General features: G+C 46.4%; 1 protein-coding gene across 3 annotated transcripts in view; it reads left to right on the top strand.

Moving 5' to 3' along the window:
• The window catches only part of SLC4A1 (solute carrier family 4 member 1 (Diego blood group)), a 66,496-nt gene that overhangs the window by 20,251 nt on the left and 21,026 nt on the right, over window positions 1-25,219 (top strand). For all 3 annotated transcript variants that reach the window (XM_040434975.1, XM_040434974.1, XM_040434973.1), the window contains 13 exons: window positions 4,529-4,709; window positions 4,787-4,922; window positions 5,861-5,948; window positions 6,399-6,465; window positions 6,792-6,976; window positions 8,717-8,915; window positions 9,055-9,258; window positions 17,280-17,428; window positions 17,543-17,737; window positions 18,715-18,882; window positions 20,145-20,234; window positions 20,319-20,494; window positions 21,208-21,449. In XM_040434975.1, the coding sequence (XP_040290909.1) occupies window positions 4,529-4,709; window positions 4,787-4,922; window positions 5,861-5,948; window positions 6,399-6,465; window positions 6,792-6,976; window positions 8,717-8,915; window positions 9,055-9,258; window positions 17,280-17,428; window positions 17,543-17,737; window positions 18,715-18,882; window positions 20,145-20,234; window positions 20,319-20,494; window positions 21,208-21,449 (2,080 nt within the window). The remainder of the gene's footprint in view (window positions 1-4,528; window positions 4,710-4,786; window positions 4,923-5,860; window positions 5,949-6,398; window positions 6,466-6,791; window positions 6,977-8,716; window positions 8,916-9,054; window positions 9,259-17,279; window positions 17,429-17,542; window positions 17,738-18,714; window positions 18,883-20,144; window positions 20,235-20,318; window positions 20,495-21,207; window positions 21,450-25,219) is intronic.

Below are 25,219 nucleotides of genomic sequence, written 5' to 3'. Positions count from 1 at the left end.
GTTACAGGCAATGGTTATGGAACCACTGTGCCAACCACCCATATTTGACTTTGTGCTAGTCCTGAGGCTATAGAGGGATCTGGACTCCAGGCTGCCACCTCCTGGAATAATCCCTGTCTGGTTGTCTGCTGACTCACAGGATCCAGAGACATCGGTGCCTGACACAGCAGGATCAGGCAAATATGTAGTCAATAACAGGCCAAGGTCAGGGCTGGCAGAGTTAATGAGAATCCGTCAAACAATCCAAAGGTCAGGGCAGGTGGCACACAGGATCAGTACGGTGAACAGGCACAGGTCAGGAGCCAGGAAGACAAATGGCTCTAGGCAGTGTGGGGACTCGCTCTGGTACACAGGATTAGCGGATGCAGTATAGAGGCAACAACAAGTTCTTTGGATCAAACAGTTCAGTGTTTTATTCACACTTTAGGCAAGTGACAATACAAGCAGTCATATTCAAACAAAAAGTCACCTTGCGGCGTTGGTGGTAATTCACACCATGTGGCAATTCTGCCTCAGAGTCCTTGCTGATAGCAGCACCAACCTGTTTTCACGCCATACAGGTAGCAAGCCTTCATCCAGACACAAGGTTCCCAGATCCCAACACAGAGACATGGCTTCTGAGCCCAGCTGCCTATTTAAGGACAGCCAGGTGCTGCCAAAACCCGGACTGGCATTTGAAATCCGGTCCGGTATTTGACCTCACCTGGCTGTAAATCAGCCCAGCAGCACATGCTGGGAGGAAAATACCTGTTTTCCCAGACCAAGCCTCTCACTGTGGCACAGCAGCTAGGGAGACCTAGCAAGATCAAGCTCTGTAAACCAACAGAAATCAATTGCACAGGCAGGGAAGTAGCACGCCTATATACAAGCAGCCTATTTGCAATTGGACGCAGCCATGCAGAAGCTCACAGAACAGGAGAAAATGAATTCTATGAGTGCTGAAGACAGAGATAGAATAAATACAAGCCCCAATTCACACACAGGAAGCTGGCACTAGTGATGAGCGGCAGGGGCGATATTCGAATTTGCGAATATTTGGGCAAATATTCATCATAACTTCGCGAATTTGGGAATTCACAATTTTTGTCTTGATTGCGAAAATCGGCAATGTAATATGTGCGTATTGCGTGCGCAATACAGACGTGGGTCACTTTTGCTAAATTTTTCAAGCTGCTAGAAGTTTCCTGAGACTGGAGAAAATGGTTGGCACGGCAGAACATTACAATAGCTTTATATGCAGATAGAGTGCTCCAATATATTAGTAAATCGGCAATTAATGATGCGCATATTTTAACGCAATACGTGCAACTTCACATATTATCAGGTCTGACTACATATTACTGATTGGTGCACTAAGTATTGTTGTGAACTTGTGACATCTGAGCACTATGTCTGTAGCATGTATGTATGGACATCACACCACCTAACACCCTGCACTGGAACCTATCAGCTACACTATATCACTATCTAACCTACACTAACTATCTCCCACTAACTATCTGTATTATATATATGAGCTAACTAACTAACTATTTAAAATTAAACAGTAAAGCACAGAGCACAGCAATGACACTGCTATCTCTCTCAGAACTTTAAAAAGGGAAGGCAACTTTCCTATAGGTTGCTAGAGATGTCGCTAAGCTCTGACAAAGACATTGCAGCCTTCTTATTGGCCCACAAGCAAGAAGCAGGGAGGGATCATGGGTTCAGATAAAAAAAAAATCTAGAATATTCGCGAATACGAATATATAGCATCTATATTTTAAATATTTGCGAATTCTTGAAGTGTGATATTCGCGATTAAAATTCGCAATTCGAATATTCGCGCTCAACATTAGCTGGCACTTGTGCACACAGGACAGCAGGCACCATGAAACTGCCATTGTAACAGGTACAGTACAGACCAAAAGTTTGGACACACCTTCTCATTCAAAGAGTTTTCTTTATTTTCATGACTATGAAAATTGTAGATTCACACTGAAGGCATCAAAACTATGAATTAACACATGTGGAATTATATACATAACAAACAAGTGTGAAACAACTGAAAATATGTCATATTCTAGGTTCTTCAAAGTAGCAACCTTTTGCTTTGATTACTGCTTTGCACACTCTTGGCATTCTCTTGATGAGCTTCAAGAGGTAGTCCCCTGAAATGGTTTTCACTTCACAGGTGTGCCCTGTCAGGTTTAATAAGTGGGATTTCTTGCCTTATAAATGGGGTTGGGACCATCAGTGGCGTTGAGGAGAATTCAGGTGGATACACAGCTGATAGTCCTACTGAATAGACTGTTAGAATTTGTATTATGGCAAGAAAAAAGCAGCTAAGTAAAGAAAAACGAGTGGCCATCATTACTTTAAGTTGAATGAAGGTCAGTCAGTCAGCCGAAAAATTGGGAAAACTTTGAAAGTAAGGGCTATTTGACCATGAAGGAGAGTGATGGGGTGCTGCGCCAGATCACCTGGCCTCCACAGTCACTGGACCTGAACCCAATCGAGATGGTTTGGGGTGAGCTGGACCGCAGAGTGAAGGCAAAAAGGGCCAACAAGTGCTAAGCATCTCTGGGAACTCCTTCAAGACTGTTGGAAGACCATTTCAGGGGACTACCTCTTGAAGCTCATCAAGAAAATGCCAAGAGAGTGCAAAGCAGTAATCAAAGCAAAAGGTGGCTACTTTGAAGAACCTAGAATATGACATATTTTCAGTTGTTTCACACTTGTTTGTTATGTATATAATTCCACATGTGTTAATTCATAGTTTTGATGCCTTCAGTGTGAATCTACAATTTTCATAGTCATGAAAATAAAGAAAACTCTTTGAATGAGAAGTTGTGTCCAAACTTTTGGTCTGTACTGTACATGGAAAGCTGGGTGAAGAATTTATGGGGTTGAGCTGTAATACCAGACACAACCTGCAGAAAAGAAGGGCACTGCCGTTTCAAGCTGTGTTCCTTATTTTCTGTAATTAAAATATTCTATGTTTTAATAGAGAGCGCATATAAGTCATCCAGTAAATGCATGTCCTTGAGTTCTCCTCTTCTAGCAAGTTGTAAAATTCCACCAAGCTGTGTTTTTTTAACAACTGTTAAAAGAAAAGTAAAAAAAAAAAAACCTAGATGACAGCGAGTTACAGCTGCTTTAGATGTCACCCAGATCTTTACAATTATCCCAAGCAGATAACAGCTCCCCTTTCTCTCTGCAGGACCCAACTCATCTTTGTATTACATGGGCTATTCATGGATTTTAGGTACCATGTAATGCTTAATTTATCCTGCGGTGGCACTGCAGGGAATTCAAACACTTGCTGTCATGTTCCCCTGAAGATTACAGCTGATTGCTGGGGGTCCCAGCACTGAGATACCCTGTGATCATCTTATTTTTTGAAGAACTATCAAATAATAAGGGAATGTAAAACGTGGACAACTGTTTTGCTAAGTTGTAGTAAATTATTCTGCTCCTGATCTGAAACGTACCCGTATTATCACACACTGTACTGCAGCACAGACTGATTTTCAGGTTTAGCCAGAATATCTGTGCACACTTACCCCCTCCTCCTTTTTTCCGACACTTCTTTGAGTCTTGCATTAAAACAGTAGGTTTTCTAACAATGTATACCAGAATTTGCAGTGGACAGAGCTTCTTCCCCATCTCTCTATCCTGATCCTGAAGGTTTTATGGGTAAGACAGCCAGCAACAAGGTGGTGGGAGGAGGAGTGGAATGCTGAAGTGTGTGCGGAGTGTGCCATAATGACTTTATATAGACAAGTCATGTTTATACATACACAATTGATGGGGATGTTTATAGAGGTTATATATATATTGTCTATATACAGATGTAAAAGCTCTCTGTCTATTGTATGTACAATAAACAGTCTCTGAACTGCTCCTTATCATGTAGATCTGCCTGTGAAGTTCTTTATGTTAACCATAATGTACTGTAATATTGTATAATTGTTTTAATTCAGATGTAGCAGAGACAAATTTACGTTTGCATGTTTTTAGATAATCCATTAGGTTTATCTTATGCCCTATAGAAAACTACAGATAACACTCCCCTGAACTGTGCCAAATGATCAAACCAGCATTCCTACTTTACCAGATTAGTACTACAACATCTGAACGTAGTAGATGCAGTTAAATATATGTTCCGTGTAATACAGTATGAGCGTATATCATGCTGCAAAAATTCATAACTCTCTTCATCTTCAATCTCACTCGTTCAGATTTAGCGATTCCATAATTTCTCGTTAATTTTTGTAGCGCTTAATTATGAGGTTTTCTATTGCCGATCCTTTTCTCATTGCTTATTTTAAACCTACATCTAGTGGAGTCATTTTGTAGGTTGAACACCCAACTTTTGTATATGCTATTAATGTGATCCTCTGGTTTCTAGTCTCCATTTTCAAATTGGTGACCTCAATGATGAGAGGTGTCCTCTAGTTGGCTCATCTTACCTACTTTAATGACTAATATAGTCCTTTCTAGATATATAATTTTTTTTTACTTTTTGACTTGTCCTTACCATCAGACCTACGTGGAGTTGCAGGAGTTGGTCATGGATCATACCAATGAACTGCACTGGGTGGAGGCAGCCCGTTGGCTGAAGACTGAAGAAGACTTCCAGGATGATCTAAGACAGTGGGGGAAACCTCAACTCTCCTACCTCACCTTCAATAGCCTTCTGGAGCTACGTCAGACCTTGAAAAATGGTGAGGGCTTCTCCACTATTGAAGAACCTTCTATTACAATAAATTGTATTCTCTCCTAACTGTTTCTGTATCTGCAGGAACCGTGATTCTTGACCTTGCCGAAAAGACTTTGCCTGGAATTTCTAGCCAAGTTATTGACCAGTTGATTTATGAAGGACATGTTAGGCCTGAAAACAGAGAAGAGGTCCTGAGAGCTCTTTTGCTGCATCACAGGTAACATTGAACCAACATATACTTCCTCCATGTATCTCAAAAATATTGAACTGAAGGTCTGACTGAACTGAAATTCAAAACTGAAATGTCATATACTATTTGAAATTGTGCCTACCTGAGTCCTGACTGCCAAGGGCAACTCAAAGAGCCCCCAAACCAAATGACCTATGGAAACGTCCTCTGTGAAATTAAGTGGTACTCCCAACATAAGGATACGGAATAAGTATCTAATCAGTGATGGTCTGACTGCAGGGACCACCAATTATGTCCGAGTAAATGCAACAACAGTCATGCATGCACACTGCTACTCCATTCAACACTAGAGGACTGCCGGAAATAGCTGAACGCTGTACTTGCACCTGTGTGATTGCCACACCACTATTACTTTTTGAATTCCAGCACTTTATGCTTGTGATCAGTGAGAATCCCTGCCATCAGACCCCTACTGATTAGATACTTATCAGTTCCTATGGTGGGGCAACATATTAAAGGCTGTATTAGACAGCCTGATCAGGCAGGCAATTGTTGGGAGGGAACCGTTCCTTCCCGGCAATCGCCTGCTCACTAGCGGAGGAGACCACTGCTATTACATGCAGTGATCTCCTCTACAGCATGAGCAGGAGCGATTGTTATGCTATTGCTCATCCCCATGCTGTCCAATTGTTTTCTGGCAGCAGATCATGATTACACAGCGTGATCTGCCATTGGCAAACAATAATTTTTAAGCAAGCTTAAAAATCTGGATTGCCTGATAAACGAGCGGGTAATCGGCGGCAGTATTACACTGCCAGAGCATTGCTAAATGAGATTTCCTGTGAACGCTTATTAACGATAAACTGGCCGACACTTGGCCAGTCTAATACAGGCTTTAGCTTCACTGTACAAATAAAGTCCCTAGGAATGCACAAGTAGAGATAACAAGGGTTTTATTTTTACAGCCATCCTGATAAAGAAGGATCTAAGGGAGATCCTGAAAGTGGACAGCCTCTTATACATCAAATAGAGATGAAAGCTGTTTCCGAGAAGGTAAGAAAAGGTCATATAGTTCGGAGGTGTAGCTTGAAGCTCATGGGCTCCAATATAAAATTTGTAACAGAGGCTCTACTTTCCATTTATAATACCGGTATCTTCTTATGTGACAGAGGGGTCTTTTTGGTGGAGAATTGGTCCAAGGGTCATAGAAAGGGGAAACAAAGGCTATGCCCTTCTGTTTTAAGTGGCAAAACCTGGCACTTTAATGGTGCCATCCTTTCCCTATGTTTGCTGCTGAACCCAACCCCATGATCCACTTACATAACATTATCTGCCTCTGTATGTGCCAGGACCTTGTGTATCTGCTACAGTATTTGATCTAATTGAAATTCTCTGCATTGTCTTCTAATGAATCTACCAGGAGTTTATATGAATAATAATACTTGTTTATACAATGAGTGGAATATATATATATTTTTTACTTTGCATCCTCTAACCCAACAGGAACCTCTCAAAGGAAATTTGTCAGAGCGAGTACCAGAAAATGCAGAAGCCTCTGTGGTCCTGGTGGGTAAGTAAAACTTTCTAGGTGAATTCTATTACCTGTACAACTCAAATATTATAAGACAGACAGACCTACAGACAGACAGGCAGTTAGACAGATAGTAGATAGTTAGATAAATTCTGAAAAATGTAAGTAGTTCTGATTTCATATATTATATGGTTATTAATCATTGGTTTTATTTCTCTTTTTCATCACCTTCCATGTGTATGTTGCCATTCATTCTCCAAAGTGTCTATCATCCATACTGATTCTATCATTTCTATTCTGTGGACCATTCCAACATGGCATGTTTGTCACCCCATCTTCCCTCTCGCCATGTCCCAACTCCCTAGGTAGTGCTGATTTCTTGGAGAACCCCACACTCTGTTTTGTACGTCTGAAAGAAGCCGTTCTTCTTGAGTCAGTCCTTGAGGTTTCACTGCCCATCAGGTTCCTCTTCATTATCCTTGGACCTAGAGATAGCTACAAGAGCTACCATGAAATTGGAAGGGCAGTGTCCAGCATGATGGCTGAAAGAGTAAGTAATAATTTACATCTAATGCATGTCTTGAGGTTGTCTCTTTCAATTGGTTTAAGAACTTAAAAAAACAATATTGTCCTCATTGCAATCTACAAACCGGATTCCAAAAAAGTTGGGACACTAAACAAATTGTGAATAAAAACTGAATGCAATGATGTAGAGATGGCAAATGTCAATATTTTATTTGTAATAGAATGTAGATGACAGATCAAACGTTTAATCCGAGTAAATGTATCATTTTAAAGGAAAAATACGTTGATTCCAATTTTCACGGTGTCAACAAATCCCCAAAAAGTTGGGACAAGTAGCAATAAGACGCTGGAAAAAGTACATTTGAGCATAACGAAGAGCTGGAAGACCAATTAACACTAATTAGGTCAATTGGCAACATGATTGGGTATAAAAAGAGCTTCTCAGAGTGGCAGTGTCTCTCAGAAGCCAAGATGGGTAGAGGATCACCAATTCCCACAATGTTGCGCAGAAAGATAGTGGAGCAATATCAGAAAGGTGTTACCCAGCGAAAAATTGCAAAGACTTTGCATCTATCATCATCAACTGTGCATAACATCATCCGAAGATTCAGAGAATCTGGAACAATCTCTGTGCGTAAGGATCAAGGCCGTAAAACCATACTGGATGCCCGTGATCTCCGGGCCCTTAAACGACACTGCGCCACAAACAGGAATGCTACTGTAAAGGAAATCACAGAATGGGCTCAGGAATACTTCCAGAAACCATTGTCAGTGAACACAATCCACCGTGCCATCCGCCGTTGCCAGCTGAAACTCTACAGTGCAAAGAAGAAGCCATTTCTAAGCAAGATCCACAAGCTCAGGCGTTTTCACTGGGCCAGGGATCATTTAAAATGGATTGTGGCAAAATGGAAGACTGTTCTGTGGTCAGACGAGTCACGATTCAAAGTTCTTTTTGGAAATCTGGGACGCCATGTCATCCGGACCAAAGAGAACAAGGACAACCCTAAATGTTATCAACGCTCAGTTCAGAAGCCTGCATCTCTGATGGTATGGGGTTGCATGAGTGCGTGTGGCATGGGCAGCTTGCATGTCTGGAAATGCACCATCAATGCAGAAAAATATATTCAGGTTCTAGAACAACATATGCTCCCATCCAGACGTCATCTCTTTCAGGGAAGACCCTGCATTTTTCAACAAGATAATGCCAGACCACATTCTGCATCAATCACAACATCATGGCTGCGTAGGAGAAGGATCCGGGTACTGAGATGCCCAGTCTGCAGTCCAGATCTTTCACCTATAGAGAACATTTCGCGCATCATAAAGAGGAAGGTGCAACAAAGAAGGCCCAAGACGATTGAACAGTTAGAGGCCTGTATTAGACAAGAATGGGAGAGCATTCCTATTTCTGAACTTGAGAAACTGGTCTCCTCGGTCCCCAGACGTCGGTTGAGTGTTGTAAGAAGAAGGGGAGATGCCACACAGTGGTGAAAATGGCCTTGTCCCAACTTTTTTGGGATTTGTTGACACCATGAAATTCTGATTCAACATATTTTTCCCTTAAAATTGTACATTTTCTCAGTTTAAACTTTTGTTCCGTGATTTATGTTCTATTCTGAATAAAATATTAGAAGTTGGCACCTCCACATCATTGCATTCAGTTTTTATTCACGATTTGTATAGTGTCCCAACTTTTTTGGAATCCGGTTTGTATGATTTCTTCTCCATTGCTGATCTTGGTTTCCTAAATATTGTTCATTAGGTATTCCGAACTGATATGTACTTGGCTGGTGGGCGCCAAGACATCTTGCAATCTCTGGATGAGTTCTTGGACTGTTGTATAGTCCTGCCTCCCAATGATTCTACCAGTGAGCAGTTACTTAAGGAGCTGCTACCAGTACAACAAAATCTGCTGAGGAGGAGGTATCAAGAAGTCAAGGTGGTGCCTGGAGGACACAGAGGTGAGGACCACATGTTGTAGGAAACTTTTTCTAATTAATTTTGGGGTTCTGTCCCTTTAACCAGGGAATACATTGTGCCTTTCCACTAGAGGAGGTTTAAGCTACCTATTATTTATCTATAATTTCATGTATTCCATAGATAAAAAAACTAAATCAGAACCACCTGAAGATCCTTTGCAAAGAACCCGCAAGCCATTTGGGGGCCTTGTGCGTGACATCAAAAGACGTTACCCAAAGTATCTCAGTGACATTCGAGATGCTCTTAACCCACAATGCCTGGCCGCTGTCATCTTCATCTACTTTGCAGCCCTCTCTCCTGCTATCACATTTGGTGGTCTGATGGGTGAGTATCTACCACAGCTATAAACTACCGTAGTTATCATTACATAGTACATTTTGTACAGTAGATTACCAGGCAATTGTACACAGTTTCAATGCAGTGGATGTGTCTTTGAATTTTGGATTGTTTTTAAGGAACAGATCTGGCTTTATTTTGTTGGCATATGCTATAATATTTACATTTTGTTTTTGCCAAACTGGGCAAAATGTAAAATAAATGCAAAAAAATGTCATATGCAGCATTTTATGCATGCAGTTTTATCACACAGAATGGACCTCAGATAATGTTGACCTCGTTTTACATTCTGCTTCTTCCCCCGTGTATGAGGATGACCAATATGAGTGTTTACTGTCAGCCTTGTGCTGGGGCCTGGCAGTAAAAGAGGCCATTTCAACATTTGCAGTCCACCAATTCTACAGTTGAGTCTCTTGTATGGCAGAATTTCACAAACACCCCAAAAAAAATAATTTAAAGGGTTAGTCCAAGAGAAGAAATTAAACTCCATACGAGCAGACACTGTAAAGTTTTTAAAAAAAACTAAATCTGTTCAATTTGTTCCAAGTTCTGCACTGGGCTCTTGTCACTGCTGCTTCCAGTCCCAGCTGGACCACAAATGTGTTGTCCCATCGACACTCACCTCACTACTGCAGGTTAGACAATGGTCCTAGCAGTGATGCATCAGGAACGGCACATGACCACTGACCTTCGGCAATCATGTGCTGTTTTTGCACAGACCACCACAGAGTCCATTGATTGGCCCGCAGCGGTGAAGTGTATATTGACAAGATGTCACACTTCCAGTCCACCGGAATCGGCAGACATGGGAGACCTACACTGGACCTGGGACATTTTTAACAGGTTTTTTTTTAATTTAATTTTACACTGTGCCTGGCCCTGTGCAATTTAGTTTCCACTCTCAGACAGCCATTTTTGCCCGTGGTAAAAATTTTAATAATTGAGAACTATGTGGCATTCCTCAAAAATGGATGAGTACACAGGCATGGTTTTGAGGGACACGAGGGAGAAAGTAAAAATAATCTTTGTGCTGCTCATGTTTTCATTACTACCTCTTCTGGGGCTAACTGCCTTTTGATGTTAGGAGATTGGGGGCATTGTTTGGAAGTTGCCAGGGTTTTGCAGTTTGATCCACCGGCAGCTTAGGCCCACCCAGTGGAGCTAATCCATGTCAGATACCACAGTTTCTGTGCAGTCACTTCTGGTCCGGCAGAAATGGCAGGGCCAGGAACCCCTGGAATGATGGGACTTTCATAAAAAATTGTTTGTTTGTTTTTATACTATCCCAGCTTGTAGAGTATTGACTGCAGTCTCAATAGGGTCCTGGAGCAACTTATTTTAGTTGACATTGGCATGATAGGGTTATTGGGGAAGTCCACTCGGGTCCCACATACCCTTTTCCCACCCCAAACACTCAACCAGCCCCACCCCCCTTTTTTACCCCAATAAATACACTGAGGCAGGTACTGGAATTAAATGGCCACAGCAGCCTTTTATTAGCATAACATAACATTAACAATAAACACATGTCCATCATGAACCCGACGAAGGAGGTCCTGAAAGCCCTAGTTACACTCTAAAACAAGTGCACCAAAAACACCCGGGTAAGTACAACTTGCCTCCAGCCGCACCACACCAGCTCGGAGACCCCCGAGTGTTGTATCCCCTTTTAACCGCCCGATTACCGAAACCTGGGAGTCCAGCCCCACCAATTGAGGCCCTCCCATCCACAAGACACCAAGTCATAGCCCAGCTTCCAGGACCTCCTACCGCCACCCCTGCCGTGACAAACAGACTCAATCACCCATCACCAAGCAATATTGAAACCCAAAAACCAGGGAGGCTGGGTGGGAGCTTGCTTCCAAAATCAAGATGGCGCCGGATAGCCCTTGGCGCCACCCCTATAAACCCTTAGCTCCGCCCCTCCACCTCGGCCGCTACTTCCCACCATTTTTAACCCCTACCTCACCTCGCCCGTCCACACTCCATTACCCCACGTCCCCTCGTTCCCCAAAACCCATCACGGCAGCCTCCCCTAAAGGCTGTCGCCCCCCAGTACGGCTCCACTTGATAGGGTTATTGGGGAAGTCCACTCGGGTCCCACATACCCTTTTCCCACCCCAAACACTCAACCAGCCCCACCCCCCTTTTTTACCCCAATAAATACACTGAGGCAGGTACTGGAATTAAATGGCCACAGCAGCCTTTTATTAGCATAACATAACATTAACAATAAACACATGTCCATCATGAACCCGACGAAGGAGATCCTGAAAGCCCTAGTTACACTCTAAAACAAGTGCACCAAAAACACCCGGGTAAGTACAACTTGCCTCCAGCCGCACCACACCAGCTCGGAGACCCCCGAGTGTTGTATCCCCTTTTAACCGCCCGATTACCGAAACCTGGGAGTCCAGCCCCACCAATTGAGGCCCTCCCATCCACAAGACACCAAGTCATAGCCCAGCTTCCAGGACCTCCTACCGCCACAGACGCGCAACTTGACCCGCCTACCTCAAGCTTGCGCGCCCCTCCACACCACCAATGCTCGCTCAATTCCACCCTGCAAACCCAGGGCCCACAAATCCACCCCCACCGCATTAAGGTGAACACCATCCGCTCTCCAATACGCTCCTTCCCCCGACTCCAGATCAAAATGCCTCACCACCACCGACCCATTCCGAGCCACAAACTTACCTACCGCCCTATTCACCTTAATACGAGCCCTATTGATCCGTTCCACCGAACGCGCCTCCCGCCAACACTTCCTTGGGACAATATCCGACCACACCACCACGAGCCCCGGGAACAAGGCCCACAACCTCAGAAAATCAAATTTAATGTCCCTTATCAACTCTCTTACCGGCTTTACCCCCAAATCGTTACCACCTGCGTGCACGACCAAGACATTCGGGGGACGGTCCAGCTGAACAAAACGATGCACTTCCCTCAACACCCCACCCCACAACATACCTCTATAGCCCATCCACCGGACGGCCGCAACCTCCCTGCCAATACCCAACTGCCGCCCGTTAAGCCTCACGTCCGCCCGAATCGCCCCCCAGAACACAAAGGAATGGCCGATAATCCACACCAACGCCGGCGAATGACCTAAAATACAAAAGAAACAATCAACATCAGAAAGCCACGCCCTGACCACCACCCCTCAAACCACCCCAAGCCTCACGTATGACCGGAACCTATCGGATTCCCACCGCCCAATCCTCCGAATCACCTCATCACTCACACCCCTCCGCGCCGCCTCAGTGGCTGCCCCAATCCTGAAAGAGTGACCCGTGTAACACCCTGGGTCCACCCCCAGGTTCCGCAAACACCTCTTCAACACAGCCACAAACTGAAACCGGGACAAGAAGGCCCCACTCTCATGCCTGAGCAAAGGGGCCCCCGTCTCCCGTAACCCCGCACCATACTCCCTCAAACAAACCACCGGGCACATAGCACAGCCTGGAACCGCAAACAAACAGACACAACGCCCCCGCCCTTCCTGATCCGTCTTCGACGCCCTCAGCCGAATCACCACTCGATCTGGGAACACATCCACATCCTCGTCCCGCAAACCCCCCGCACAGCGAACACTCCCACTCACCAGCTCCCCCAACCGAAATGCCCCAAAAAACGCCAGCGAATAAGCAGCCTTAAACAAACGAACCTCACTCCCTGAGCTGCAAACCAGCTCCACCTGTACCCCCAGCTTTAGCAACAAATCAAAGGACACCGGCCGACGCCGATCCTCCGACCTCCACCCCCGCCGCCAACCCTTTAACACCTGACGCACCACAAAAGCTTTGGTGCAATCCACCAACCCCCGCACCCGAAACCCAAACGCCAGCCCCGCCATGCACTTATTAATCCTCACCACCGACCAACCCTCCTCCTTCTTCCATCCCAAGAACAACACTAAAGGAACCTCCCCAGCATCTACCTCCATACCCAATATCCCACACCACTCCCTCCAAGCAACCCATGCCGCCTCGTACGCCACCCACGTACCAGCCGACAGGGACGCCCTAAACAGCCTGCTCACTGTACCTCCAATATCTCCCACAACAACCCCGGGCACTCCATCCCGACGACATCCGCGTCCGGCGCCAACTGCCGAAAACGATCCCACTGCGAACGAGAAAGAGCATCCGCAATACCATTAGACACACCGGGCACATGTACTGCCACTGCCCAAACATTCAATGACAAACAACTCAAAACCATATGCTGCAACAACCTCACCACCTGCGGAGATGACGCCGACAACTGATTAATTGCCTGCACCACTCCCAAGTTGTCACAATGAAAACGCACCTTTTTATTCCTAAACATGTCCCCCCACAACTCCAATGCCAACACAATGGGAAACAATTCCAACAACGCAACGTTCTTGACCCAACCCCTCTCCACCCACAATGAAGGCCAGCGATCCGCACACCACTGCCCGTTACAATAGACCCCAAAACCAACCCCCCCCGCCGCATCTGAAAAAAGGTCAAAATCCACACTATCCACTGCATCCCCCAAAACCAACGCCCTCCCATTGAACTCCTCCAAAAACCGGGCCCACACCACCAGATCCCCCCTCAACTCCTTCCCCAAACGAATAAAGTGATGCGGAGCAGTCACCCCCGCGGTCGCAGCCGCCAACCGCCTACAAAATATCCGCCCCATGGGCATAATCCGACATGCAAAGTTCAATTTACCTAGCAATGACTGCAAATCACGCAAACGAATCTTCACCAACCGACTTGCCCCGGCCACCACCGCCCGTAAATCCACCAGCTTGTCCTCCGGCAGCCTACACTCCATAGCCACCGTATCTAACACGATCCCCAAAAAACTAAGCTCCGTAGTGGGCCCCACCGTCTTACCCTCCGCCAAAGGGACCCCAAAAGACGCAAACACTGACTGCAACGTAGCAAGCAACACCGCACAAACCCGAGAATCCGCCGGACCCAAACACAAAAAATCATCCAAATAATGGATGACCGACACGCTCCCTGCCACCTCCTTCACCACCCACTCCAAGAAACAACTGAACGTCTCAAAGTACGCGCAGGACAGGGAGCAACCCATCGGCAAACACCTGTCTACATAAAAACCCCCCTCCCAAAAACACCCCAACAAATGCAGGCTATCTGGATGCACCGGAAGCAGCCGAAACGCCGCTTCGATATCCGTTTTTGCCAGCAAGGTCCCCGGCCCCAACCTCCGAACCCACTCCACAGCCGCATCAAACGAGGTGTAGACCACCGAACATAATTCGGGATCAATGCCCTCATTGACCGACGCCCCCTTTGGGTATGACAGGTGATGAATCAACCGAAACTTGTTCGGTTCTTTCTTCGGAACCACCCCCAAAGGTGAAACCCTAAAATTAGGCAAAGGCGGCACCAAAAATGGGCCATCCATCCTCCCCAATCCCACCTCCTTTGCCAATTTTTCCGCCACCACCCCCGGATGATCCCCCGCCGAGCGCAAATTTCGCCCCACGAACGGAGCCGGCCCCGGATCCGACGGGATCCTAAAACCCCAACTAAAACCTTCCCACAACAACTGCGCTGCAGCCCTATCCGGGTACCTATCTAGAAACGGCAACATCTCTGCCACCCGCACCGGCGTCCTGCCCTTTTCCACCATTCCCCCCCTGCTGTCGTCCCCCCTTGAAACACCGTGCCGCTCCATGCCCCCCCCCACAGTTGGTACACTCGTGCTTAAATTTGCACTTGGCACCGAATTTACAGGTTCCCTCATTGAAGAGGAAACACAGCCCCTTTGCCATTGCTGTTGCCGCACCTGATGCTCCCGCCCCGGGACCCCCCTCCCACCGAAAGGACTGCCCCTGCCGCCCCGGCGCCGTCACCCGCATCCATAACCCAATATCCTTATGGTCCCACCTCATAGATGGGCGGACCGCTTTTCTCTGCCGAAATTGCTCATCGTACCGGAGCCAACCCACACCCCCATACACCCGGTACGCTTCCCCGATCGCATCCATGTAGCAAAATAACGCCGAGCAACACTCCGGCACCCTTTCCCCAATCACGCTGGCCAGTATCGCAAAAGCCTGCAACCAATTTGAGAACGTGCGCGGGATCAAGCGATACCGCCGCTTCTCCTCCTCCTCCTTCTTCCCCTCCTCCCGACGCGTCCTATCTAAATTAAATCGTTCCAGCGGCAACACAGAGAAAATCTCTATATACTCCCCCTTTCAAACCTTTTCCTTCACCTCCTGCTTCAAATGCGCCCCCAAGGGACCCTCAAACAAACATAAACTTCCCCCTGCGCCGCATCATCCACCTTGCGCCTCTCCTCCTCCCCACCGGCCTGCGTCTGCACCGAAACTGCCTCACTCAACCGGCCCGCCGCCACCGGAATCCCCCCGCCAACCCCGCCTGGCCCCTGAGAAGCCACCTGCCCCCCCCCACGCCGGCAACGGAGACACACCTGCCGTCCCTGACCTCCCCAAGGCGGCCACCCATCCCGCCAAACTCCCTAACAGCTGGCTAATGCCTCCAATTAATTCTCCCTGACCTCCCCCAACACCCACACCTTGAACCCCTACCACATTCTGCAAAACATTCCCCATGGTCCTACCTGGCTGCCCGGGTGCTGTGAACCCCGCAGCCGTGGGTCCGGAATCCTGATGAACTATCCTCTGCGCAGAGACGTCGTCACATGGCACCTCCCTGGAACAGGAACCCCGCACCCCAGCCTCCAAGCTGCTGGGTGCGCCGGAAGATGGATAATCTGAGGCAAACAGCTCCTCCGCACGACCGCTCTCCATAGGGCCCGCGACATCACCCTCCAAGTCCAAAGGCCTGGGCCTACTGTGGCCGGACATCCCATGCCCAGCCTCGCTTCTGCCACTGGCGCCGCTCCCACGTCGCACGGGCCTCCCCACCCCCCTGGAGGGGGGGGACCCCGCAGGCCCTGGTCCGGATCCCCCGTTGCTAGCAGGAGAGGGCAGGGGGAGGGAACCCCTGCCCTGCACAGGACTCCGCCGTACTGCGGGATTCCTCCCGCGCCGAGAGGATGATGCTGAGGGTCTCCTACCTCCTCCCCGGCGTGGAGGGTCCCCGGGGGGGCTCCCAATTCGGCGCCGAGTCCGTGGGGTCTCGCTCGGGCTAAGGCGCGGCGGCGGCCGTACCCGCCGCGGCCGTCTGCCCTCCGGCGGCGCGCTGGCTGTGCCCGCCGCCTCCCCACTCAGCAGGCTAGATACCTGCGCCTCCAGCCACTCCGGGCCCCGCTCCTCCGCTACCGCCCTCAGCCTTTCCAGCATGGCCTCCATCTCGAGCACCGCAGGCACTTGCTCACAGCTTGCTTCCAAAATCAAGATGGCGCCGGATAGCCCTTGGCGCCACCCCTATAAACCCTTAGCTCCGCCCCTCCACCTCGGCCGCTACTTCCCACCATTTTTAACCCCTACCTCACCTCGCCCGTCCACACTCCATTACCCCACGTCCCCTCGTTCCCCAAAACCCATCACGGCAGCCTCCCCTAAAGGCTGTCGCCCCCCAGTACGGCTGCACTGGAATCCTTGGGTTGGCACGCTCTCAGTCTTTGGTCACAACAGCAGTATTTCCAGGGCCTTCCTCAGCCCACAGTACATGCACCCTCCAGGAAGCGATCATGAACTGCTTGCAATACTCCAAGAACATCTCCGGCTAAGGGGCCTAAGGGCTTTCTAAGACATGACAGTCTCAAGCGATGCTTAAGGTCAAGGCGAACAGGGCATTGGTTTAATGCCCAACAGAATCTCACGATCATCCTCCCTAGTGTGAATCACTGACCAGATAAAATTCCACACTCACAGACCAGATGGTTCAGCTCCACCCCCCACCCACTACAAACAGAAGTTGTCCAAAGCAGACAACCCCTTTAGCATCAAGTGGTTTGCAGCTTCCATGTTAGGTCTATCATTAGTATAGGCTTGGGTGTACACAGTTGATGGTATTTTGGACAGCAACCAAATTGTAACATGCACTTTCCTTTTACCTTAGCTCAGAAGACCCAGTTGTGGATGGGGGTTCCCGAACTGATGGTCTCCACAGCCATCCAAGGCATTATATTCTGTCTGCTGGGTGCTCAGCCTTTGCTAATTCTTGGATTTTCTGGACCTCTCCTGGTGTTTGAAGAAGCTTTCTTTAAAGTAAGTTGTGGGTCCATGAGTACATATTTGGAAAACACATAACTTATGCTGTGCCAGAATAATGGCACCTACCAAGGTCCTTCGAAAAGTAAGCAATACTATCTTGTCTTTCAGTTCTGTGATTCCCAAGAGATTGAATACATTGTGGCACGTGTGTGGATTGGATTCTGGTTGATTCTCATTGTCATCATTGTGGTGGCCTGTGAGGGCAGTTTTCTGGTCCGCTTCATATCACGATTCACACAGGAGATCTTCTCTTTTCTTATCTCACTCATCTTTATCTATGAGACATTTTCCAATTTAGCTAAGGTGAGCATGAAACATGATGGAAAGCCAAGCAGACCTAAAGTAGGTTCTATACATTTTCAGACCTGTTTAACTAATTTCCATTCCATAAGCAGGTGCTACCATAAACATGATTATTGTTTGACCACCAAATCCTAGCTAGATTGTTAAACTGGTCTCCCAATCCAATTCATCATCTTAAGAATCATAAGTCTTGACTGAGAGACAGTTTGCTGCAGCAGAAAACGTTTCCGCTTCTCATTCTACAATGCAGACAATCTTTCCAAACATGGTCTGAAGTCAGCAGAAGTGTTCCTGAAATCTCATGCATGACCTGTTGATTCCTACTCCCTGGGCATGCGCAGTGCAGCCAGACGTACAAGCTCCAGGTTCATCTGTACACTGCATATGCACCCAAGGCCGGGAGAGGTAGTGAGTAGAGATGAGCGAATTTCCGCTTATGAAATTCGTTTGCGATTAGTTTACTGGTAAAAGCAGAATTGCGTTATGGATTCCGTTACCACGGACCATAACGCAATTCTATGGCGAAATGCATAACGGAATGCCTTTAGAGGCATTCCATTATTCATTCCGTCATAAAGAAGTCTATGGGCTGCATAACGGATCTGTACCGTTTCTGTTATGCAGGAGATTACTCCCTGCATAACGGAAATGGGACGGATCCGTTATGCAGCCCATAGACTTCTATTATGACAGAATGAATAACGGAATGCCTCTAAAGGCATTCCGTTATGCATTCCTCTTAGAATTGCGTTATGGTCCGTGGTAACGGAATCCATAACGCAAACGAATTTCAAAATATAAAATTCGCTCATCTCTAGTAGTGAGCGATAGAACTTGTCACCAAGCTGACAGTATGGATAGCTGAGGGCCTTAAATAGAAAATTGTCTTCCTAAAACATTATTCAAAAGTGAGTTTTCCATACCAGACAACCCCTTTAATAGTATATGTTGCATGGGTTATTCCATTTTCTTCACAGATTTTCTTAGCACATCCTCTCAAGGGCCATTACAATGAATCCACTGTTAATATCCCAACTGAGCCCCAGCCAAACACAGCTCTGCTGTCACTGGTGCTGATGTCAGGAGCTTTCTTCATCGCCTACTTCCTGCGTCAGTTCAAGAACAGCAGCTTTTTTCCTGGAAAGGTAAAGTTGTCATAGTCCTGTAGAATTATAGAATACTGTAAATTTTTAACTATTTCTTGAAAAGTATCTCAGGATCAGGCATAGAAAAAAATCCATAGATTAAAACCAAAATCGGCTCATCTCTGGGCGCTGAGGAATACCAACCATTCAAATGAGAGGCGAGCTTGGCACTACCTCATTTTTTAACTCATTAGTACGAAGGATAGTGTGGCCACAGTTGTTACTGGTCTTTCCTTTACCCGAGGGCATAAATAAAAGGGAATATGTCACCTAGATTTTTATACCAATTAAACCAGAGAGTGACGCATATCACATTTTTGTAATCTGTCTGCGCCCTTACAGTTGATATGCCAAGATATGTGCCCCCTTCACAGTAGATATGCCAAGATATGTGCACCTTTCATAGTAGATATGCCAAAATATGTGCCCCTCACAATTGATATGCCAAGATACGTGCGCCCTTCACATGAAGTGAAAAAACAAACAGTAAATACTCACATGGTTCCTCCGATGATCTGCGCTCCCCAGCAGCAGGATGCTGTCAAACATTCCGCTGATGTGTAGGAGAAGCAGAGGCTGATCCTAGCCTGCCCTGCTCCTACACAGACCAGCTCCCTTCTTCTCCATTACAATCAGCTTTGGGTCCCCCCCAGGAGCAGTAGGCCCCAGCACTTGTCCAGGCATGCCGGGTGCTGACGCCAGCCCAGGGCCGGACTAGCCATAGACCCTACAAGGAAATGCATCTGGGTGCCTGAGCCCTCTTCATGGCCAGGTACATAGCAATCTGATACTCTCAGCATGTATTAATGGTAGAAGCATCGGGTTCTTAAGCACTTGGTCAGCGGTCCAAGGTGTCCCCCTGAATTAAACTGTACTGTCGTCTTCAGGACGGTGATAAAGTTAAAAAGGGTTTTCGGAGATTTTAAAACTGATGACCTATCCTCAGGATAGGTCATCAATATCTGATTGGTGGGGATCCCACACCCAGGAGCCCCACGGATCAGCTGTCTGAGAAGGCAACTGAACAAGCAGTAAAGCCATGGCCTTCTCACAGCTTTGACTAGGCTATGTGACATGACGTTCATTGGTCACATGGTCTAGACGCAGCTCATACCCATTGAAGTGAATGGGGCTGAGCTACGATACCAAGCACAGCTGTTATACAATAGATGGGGCTGTCTTTGGTGAGATGGTGGGGTAACATGGGTTGGGGCTTCGCTCTACACATATTCCACCCTGAAGGTTTAATATTTCTTTTACAGCTCCGTCGTATTATTGGAGATTTTGGTGTCCCCATAGCAATCCTCATCATGGTGACAGCCGACTTTTTAATCAAGGATACATACACAAAGGTCTATATTTTTTAAATTAATATCACATATGTAGAGTATAACATCTTCAGAAAAACCAATTACATATATGCCATCAATTTCCAGAAACTCAGCCTGCCCAAAGGTATAAGCGTCTCCCGTCCTGCAGACCGTGGTTGGTTCATTTCACCTATGGGGCTACGTCCAGATATCAAACCTTTCCCTGTGTGGATGATGTTTGCCTGTGTGGTCCCAGCATTGCTGGTCTTCATTCTGATCTTTATGGAATCTCAGATTACCACGTAAGCATTTTCCGTAATTTTTTGTGAAATTATCATTCAATTATAACTATAAGTCCATAACTTCTACCAAGTTTGGCATTCCTGGTGATACGTATACAGTTCGGCTGTGACAACCTCTTATTATCTGATCAGTCTGACCACTGGGACCTCTACCGATCACAAGAATGAGGTACTGGAGTCCCTGGAGTGAACAGAGTGGTGCTCATGCATCTGCACTGCCGCTCCAATCAGTTCTATGGTACTGCTAAAGAGAAGCAAAATACAGTGTTAAGCTATCGCCAGCGGTCTGAATGAGGAGGCAGCACGCATGCATGACCATCAGCTCATTCTTGTGATCAGTGGGGGTCCCAATGTTCAGACCCACACTGATCAAATACTTAACCCATATCCTATGAATAGTGGATTACTTCTTATGGTGGAACAACCCCTTTAATGGGCTATATCTGGTTATAAAAAGAATCTGTCTTTTCCTCCAGAAACAGCGCCACTTTTGTCCTTGGGCTATGTCTGGTGTTGCAGCTCTCCCCACACTTTAATGGAGCCAAGTTGGAATACTAAACAAAGCCTACAGACTTAGACGGTGTCTGTGAAAACCAAGCCTTATTTTTCTATTACCTGTCTAAGAACATTTTAACCTTGGTCACCAAAACATTGTTTCTGTCTATATTTCTATATATAATGCAAATGTTCAGCTTATGATGTCACTCCTTCAGGCTCATTGTCAGCAAACCAGAAAGAAAAGCTGTGAAAGGATCTGGATTCCACTTGGATCTTCTGTTGATTGTGGGCATGGGGGGTATATGTGCACTCTTTGGAATGCCCTGGCTTAGTGCAACCACAGTCCGTACAGTCAGCCATGCCAATGCTCTTACCGTCATGTCCAAGGGAGGAAAACCTCAAATAGAGCGTGTTATAGAACAACGAGTCAGTGGTCTGCTGGTGGCTGTTCTTGTGGGTACGTATGAGACTATGTAATAATGACATCACAGAGAAAAATGACTTTTCATATAAAACATAACTTTTACTGTTGTTGGTTAAAATATTACCCCTTCTTAGTATATATATTAGGCTACGTCAAATAATTAGACAAGGCCTTACTTGGACGTATCAAGATAATGAAGTCCGATGTATAGAAAAATTTGCGGCAACTTACAGTTAGATGACTGTTGGACCTGGCCAAACGGTAGAAAGAGAGGTGGTGGATAAGGGGAAGGGAACAATATCCCTAATACAACCCTCAATGTACCCCTGCCTACAGGCGGAGCACCCGCCCCGAAAGGGGCGACCCCACCTCTCGGTGGCTAAATCCTCACTGTCGCCTATTGATACCCTGCCTAAACGGATCGATGATGTTCGTCCCTTTTTTGGCAATATGTCCCGACGCGTTTCCCCAGACGTAATCAAGGCTGGTTCATCAGGGGACTCAGGATAGTTGGTAAGTTCTTGCAGGTTTCAATAGATAGATGCCCAACTGATAATAGTGGGCAAAGCTCTGATAATTGCATAGCAGACCTCCTGGTATAGTAAGGTGCATAGGTATTGCTGGATAGGTGATTCAAATACCTGGTTTTGGCGCCTAGATTTAAGCCCCGCCTCCTGGATAACCCTATTAGTGCCTAGGATCGAAAAAAACTCCACTTCCGATGTTTGGAACGCATGCGGCGCCAGGTGGAACGCACATGTGCCTCCGAAACCGGAAGTGAGCCGGCATTCACTCACAACATCATATCCTGCCTGTGAACCGCATGCAGGGAGATGGGAGGAGATAAGGACGGCAGCTAGATGCTGTCACTATGATTGAAAAAGGGGAAGGGGAGTAATAGTAGATATATAGGTTCTTGGGCCACATGTTAATGAACTGTGCATCTTAAAACGATCATCCCATATGTATATATAAAGGGGGTGTATAGAGAGGCTGGATATAAACTGTAATAACATAAAATTATGTCAAAGGAACAGGCCCCCCATAATGATATATATATATATATAGCTGGACCAATTGCGGTCCGATATAAGACTGATTTACATTTATAAAGGATAACCATAGTGCTGGCTACTGCATGAATAAAGTGAAGGAGAATAAATAAAACACCCAAAGGAAATCTGCTCATTTAGTCCCATTGGAAACACTGTTTTAAGACGGTATATCCACTGGGCTTCCTTACGGAGAATCCTATTATCCCAGTCGCCACCCCTTGGTGACTGCCGTATGACTTCAATGACCTGGAATTTGAGTGTACTCACATCGCCATCATGTACCTCAAGTACATGACGGGCGATCGGTTTGTCTCTACGGTTCCTGACGTCACCTAGGTGTTCCCCAACTCGTCTCCTAAGTTCACGTTTGGTTTTTCCCCCCGTAACTCAGAGGGCAACTACAGGTACACAGGTAGACTACCCCTTGGGTGCGACAGTTAGCGAAGTCCCGTATAGTATGTTATCCCGGTGGTAACACTAGTGAACACCTTTGATTTTGAAATAAATAGGCAGCAAACACAGTTTCCGCCAAACCTAAAAGTACCCGTTGGTTTGGGATTAAGCCATGTGGTGGTTCCTGTTGGTCTTTGGTAGTGACTGTGCACCAATCTGTCCTTTAGGGAGCATCCACGTCTATATGTGATCGCTGATCTGGGGGGGGGGGAGCACATCCTTAATATCTGGATCGGTCAGGAGAACATCCCAAAATCTACTTAAGATACCAGTAACTTTCTGATTTTGTTGATCAAAAGTACCGATAATTCTGATGGTGTTATTTCCTTTTTTTACATTCTGGGTCTTGTTTACTAGTAGGGCTTGGCGGTCCGTTTTACTGGAATGTAAAAAAGCATCCCTCAGAACTAGATTGGGATATCCCCGTTGTTGGAATCTCTTGCACATGTCTGCTGCTTGGTGATGGAATGATTCATATGTGGAACAATTTTGTCTAACTCTGAGGTACTGTCCCTTTGGGATACCGCGTCTAAGGCTCTCAGGGTGATAACTGTCCCACCGCAAAAGGCTATTGGTGGCCGTCGGTTTCCTGTAAGTTTCGGTATGCAGTTCACCCTGACGCTTAGTAATGCGTATATCCAAAAAGGCAATGCTTTCTCTGTCGGTCTCAGAGGTGAACCTGAGACCTATGTTATTGGTGTTGAGGTGAGTAACGAAATCAGAGAAAGAATCACTAGTGCCATCCCATATGATAAACACGTCGTCAATGTATCTCCCCCAGAATATGATATTCTGGGCCCATTGACGACATGGTTCATTAAACACGATGGTGTCCTCCCACCAGCCCAGGAATAGGTTAGCATAACTGGGCGCACATGGGCTACCCATTGCCGTACCCCTGAGCTGGTGAAGGAAACGCGTCCCAAATACGAAATAGTTGTGCGTCAGTATGAATTCCAGTGACTGGATAACAAAATCAGAGTGAGGCTTATACTGAGTTCCTCTTGTACTGAGGAAGTACTCGACGGCTGTAATCCCCCAGTTATGCGGGATGCTGGTGTACAATGCCTCCACATCAATGGACGCCAACAGAACCCTATCATCTACTTGTATGTTGTCAATCTTAAGTAGAAGGTCTGTTGTGTCTCTAATATAAGAGGATAGTGCTGATACAAAGGGACGCAAGATGTTATCAACATATGTGCTGAGACTATGGGTAATCGATCCTACCCCGGATACAATGGGGCGGCCCTTAAGGGGAGGGTACCCCTTATGAATTTTGGGAAGTGAGTAAAAAGTAGGAATCTGGGGGTGTAAAGGTACCAAGTATTTCATCTCATCCTTGGAAATCAGACCCTTATCAAGGGCCTCTGTCAGGATAGACTCCAGGTGGTCAGAGAACTCAGCTGTAGGGTTTGATGGCAGGATGGAATAACATGTTCTGTCATCTAGTAATTTGAGGCACATATCGTAATAAGTAGGATGGTCCATGATTACGATATTTCCCCCCTTATCAGATGGCTTACATACAATATTCTTGTCTGATTCTAGATTTTTTAGAGCATCCATCTGATCTTTACATAAGTTTATGGGCCCTTTTGTGTTGGCTTCCTTCAATTTCTCAAGTTGGTCTATCACTAGTCTATTGAACAGGTCAATCGCTGCAGTCTCCTGTGGTGGAGGCATTCTAGTGCTTTTTGGTCTGAGATGTGTGAAAGGACCTAGACTCGGGGGATATTCATTTTCAATCAGGAGCGAGCTAAGTGTGCGAACTCCCTCAAGATCTTCCAGTGATATACCTAATTTGATACATTCCTCATTATCATGGTTTTTGAAAAATTTGTGCCACTTTAATTTACGCACGAAGAGGCTAAGGTCCTTAACCCAGTCAAAGCAACAAAATCTGGTTGTAGAAACGAATGACAGACCCCTTGTTAGAAGTCTCACCTCTTGGTCAGTAGGTGGTCTCTCCGTCAGATTAATCACCTGGTTGGGGAGTGATGTTATTTGGTTTTGGTGGGCTTCTGGATTGTTCCAGTATCCCTGTCTCTCAATTGGTAGGGGAAGGTGTTTGTCCCCCCACTTACTTCTAAAAAAGTGCCGGTAGAGGATGTTGGAATTGGTAAGGAGACTGAAGAAGGTAAAGCAGAGGAGGATGCCTGCAGTGTGGGTCCTATTCCTGTGTTTTGTGAGAAACCCTGATAGTTGGCTGTGGGATTCATGCCCCTGTATCCAAGTTGGCCTTGTGGCCATCGTCTCCTCCCTCTTCCTCTGGCTCTATTTCTACCCCTAAAG

This window comes from Bufo bufo, chromosome 6 (genome assembly GCF_905171765.1).
Source record: "Bufo bufo chromosome 6, aBufBuf1.1, whole genome shotgun sequence".
NCBI classification, from domain to species: domain Eukaryota; kingdom Metazoa; phylum Chordata; class Amphibia; order Anura; family Bufonidae; genus Bufo; species Bufo bufo.
The sequence above is the reverse complement of the archived record's forward strand: the minus strand, read 5'-3'. Positions and strand labels throughout refer to the sequence as shown.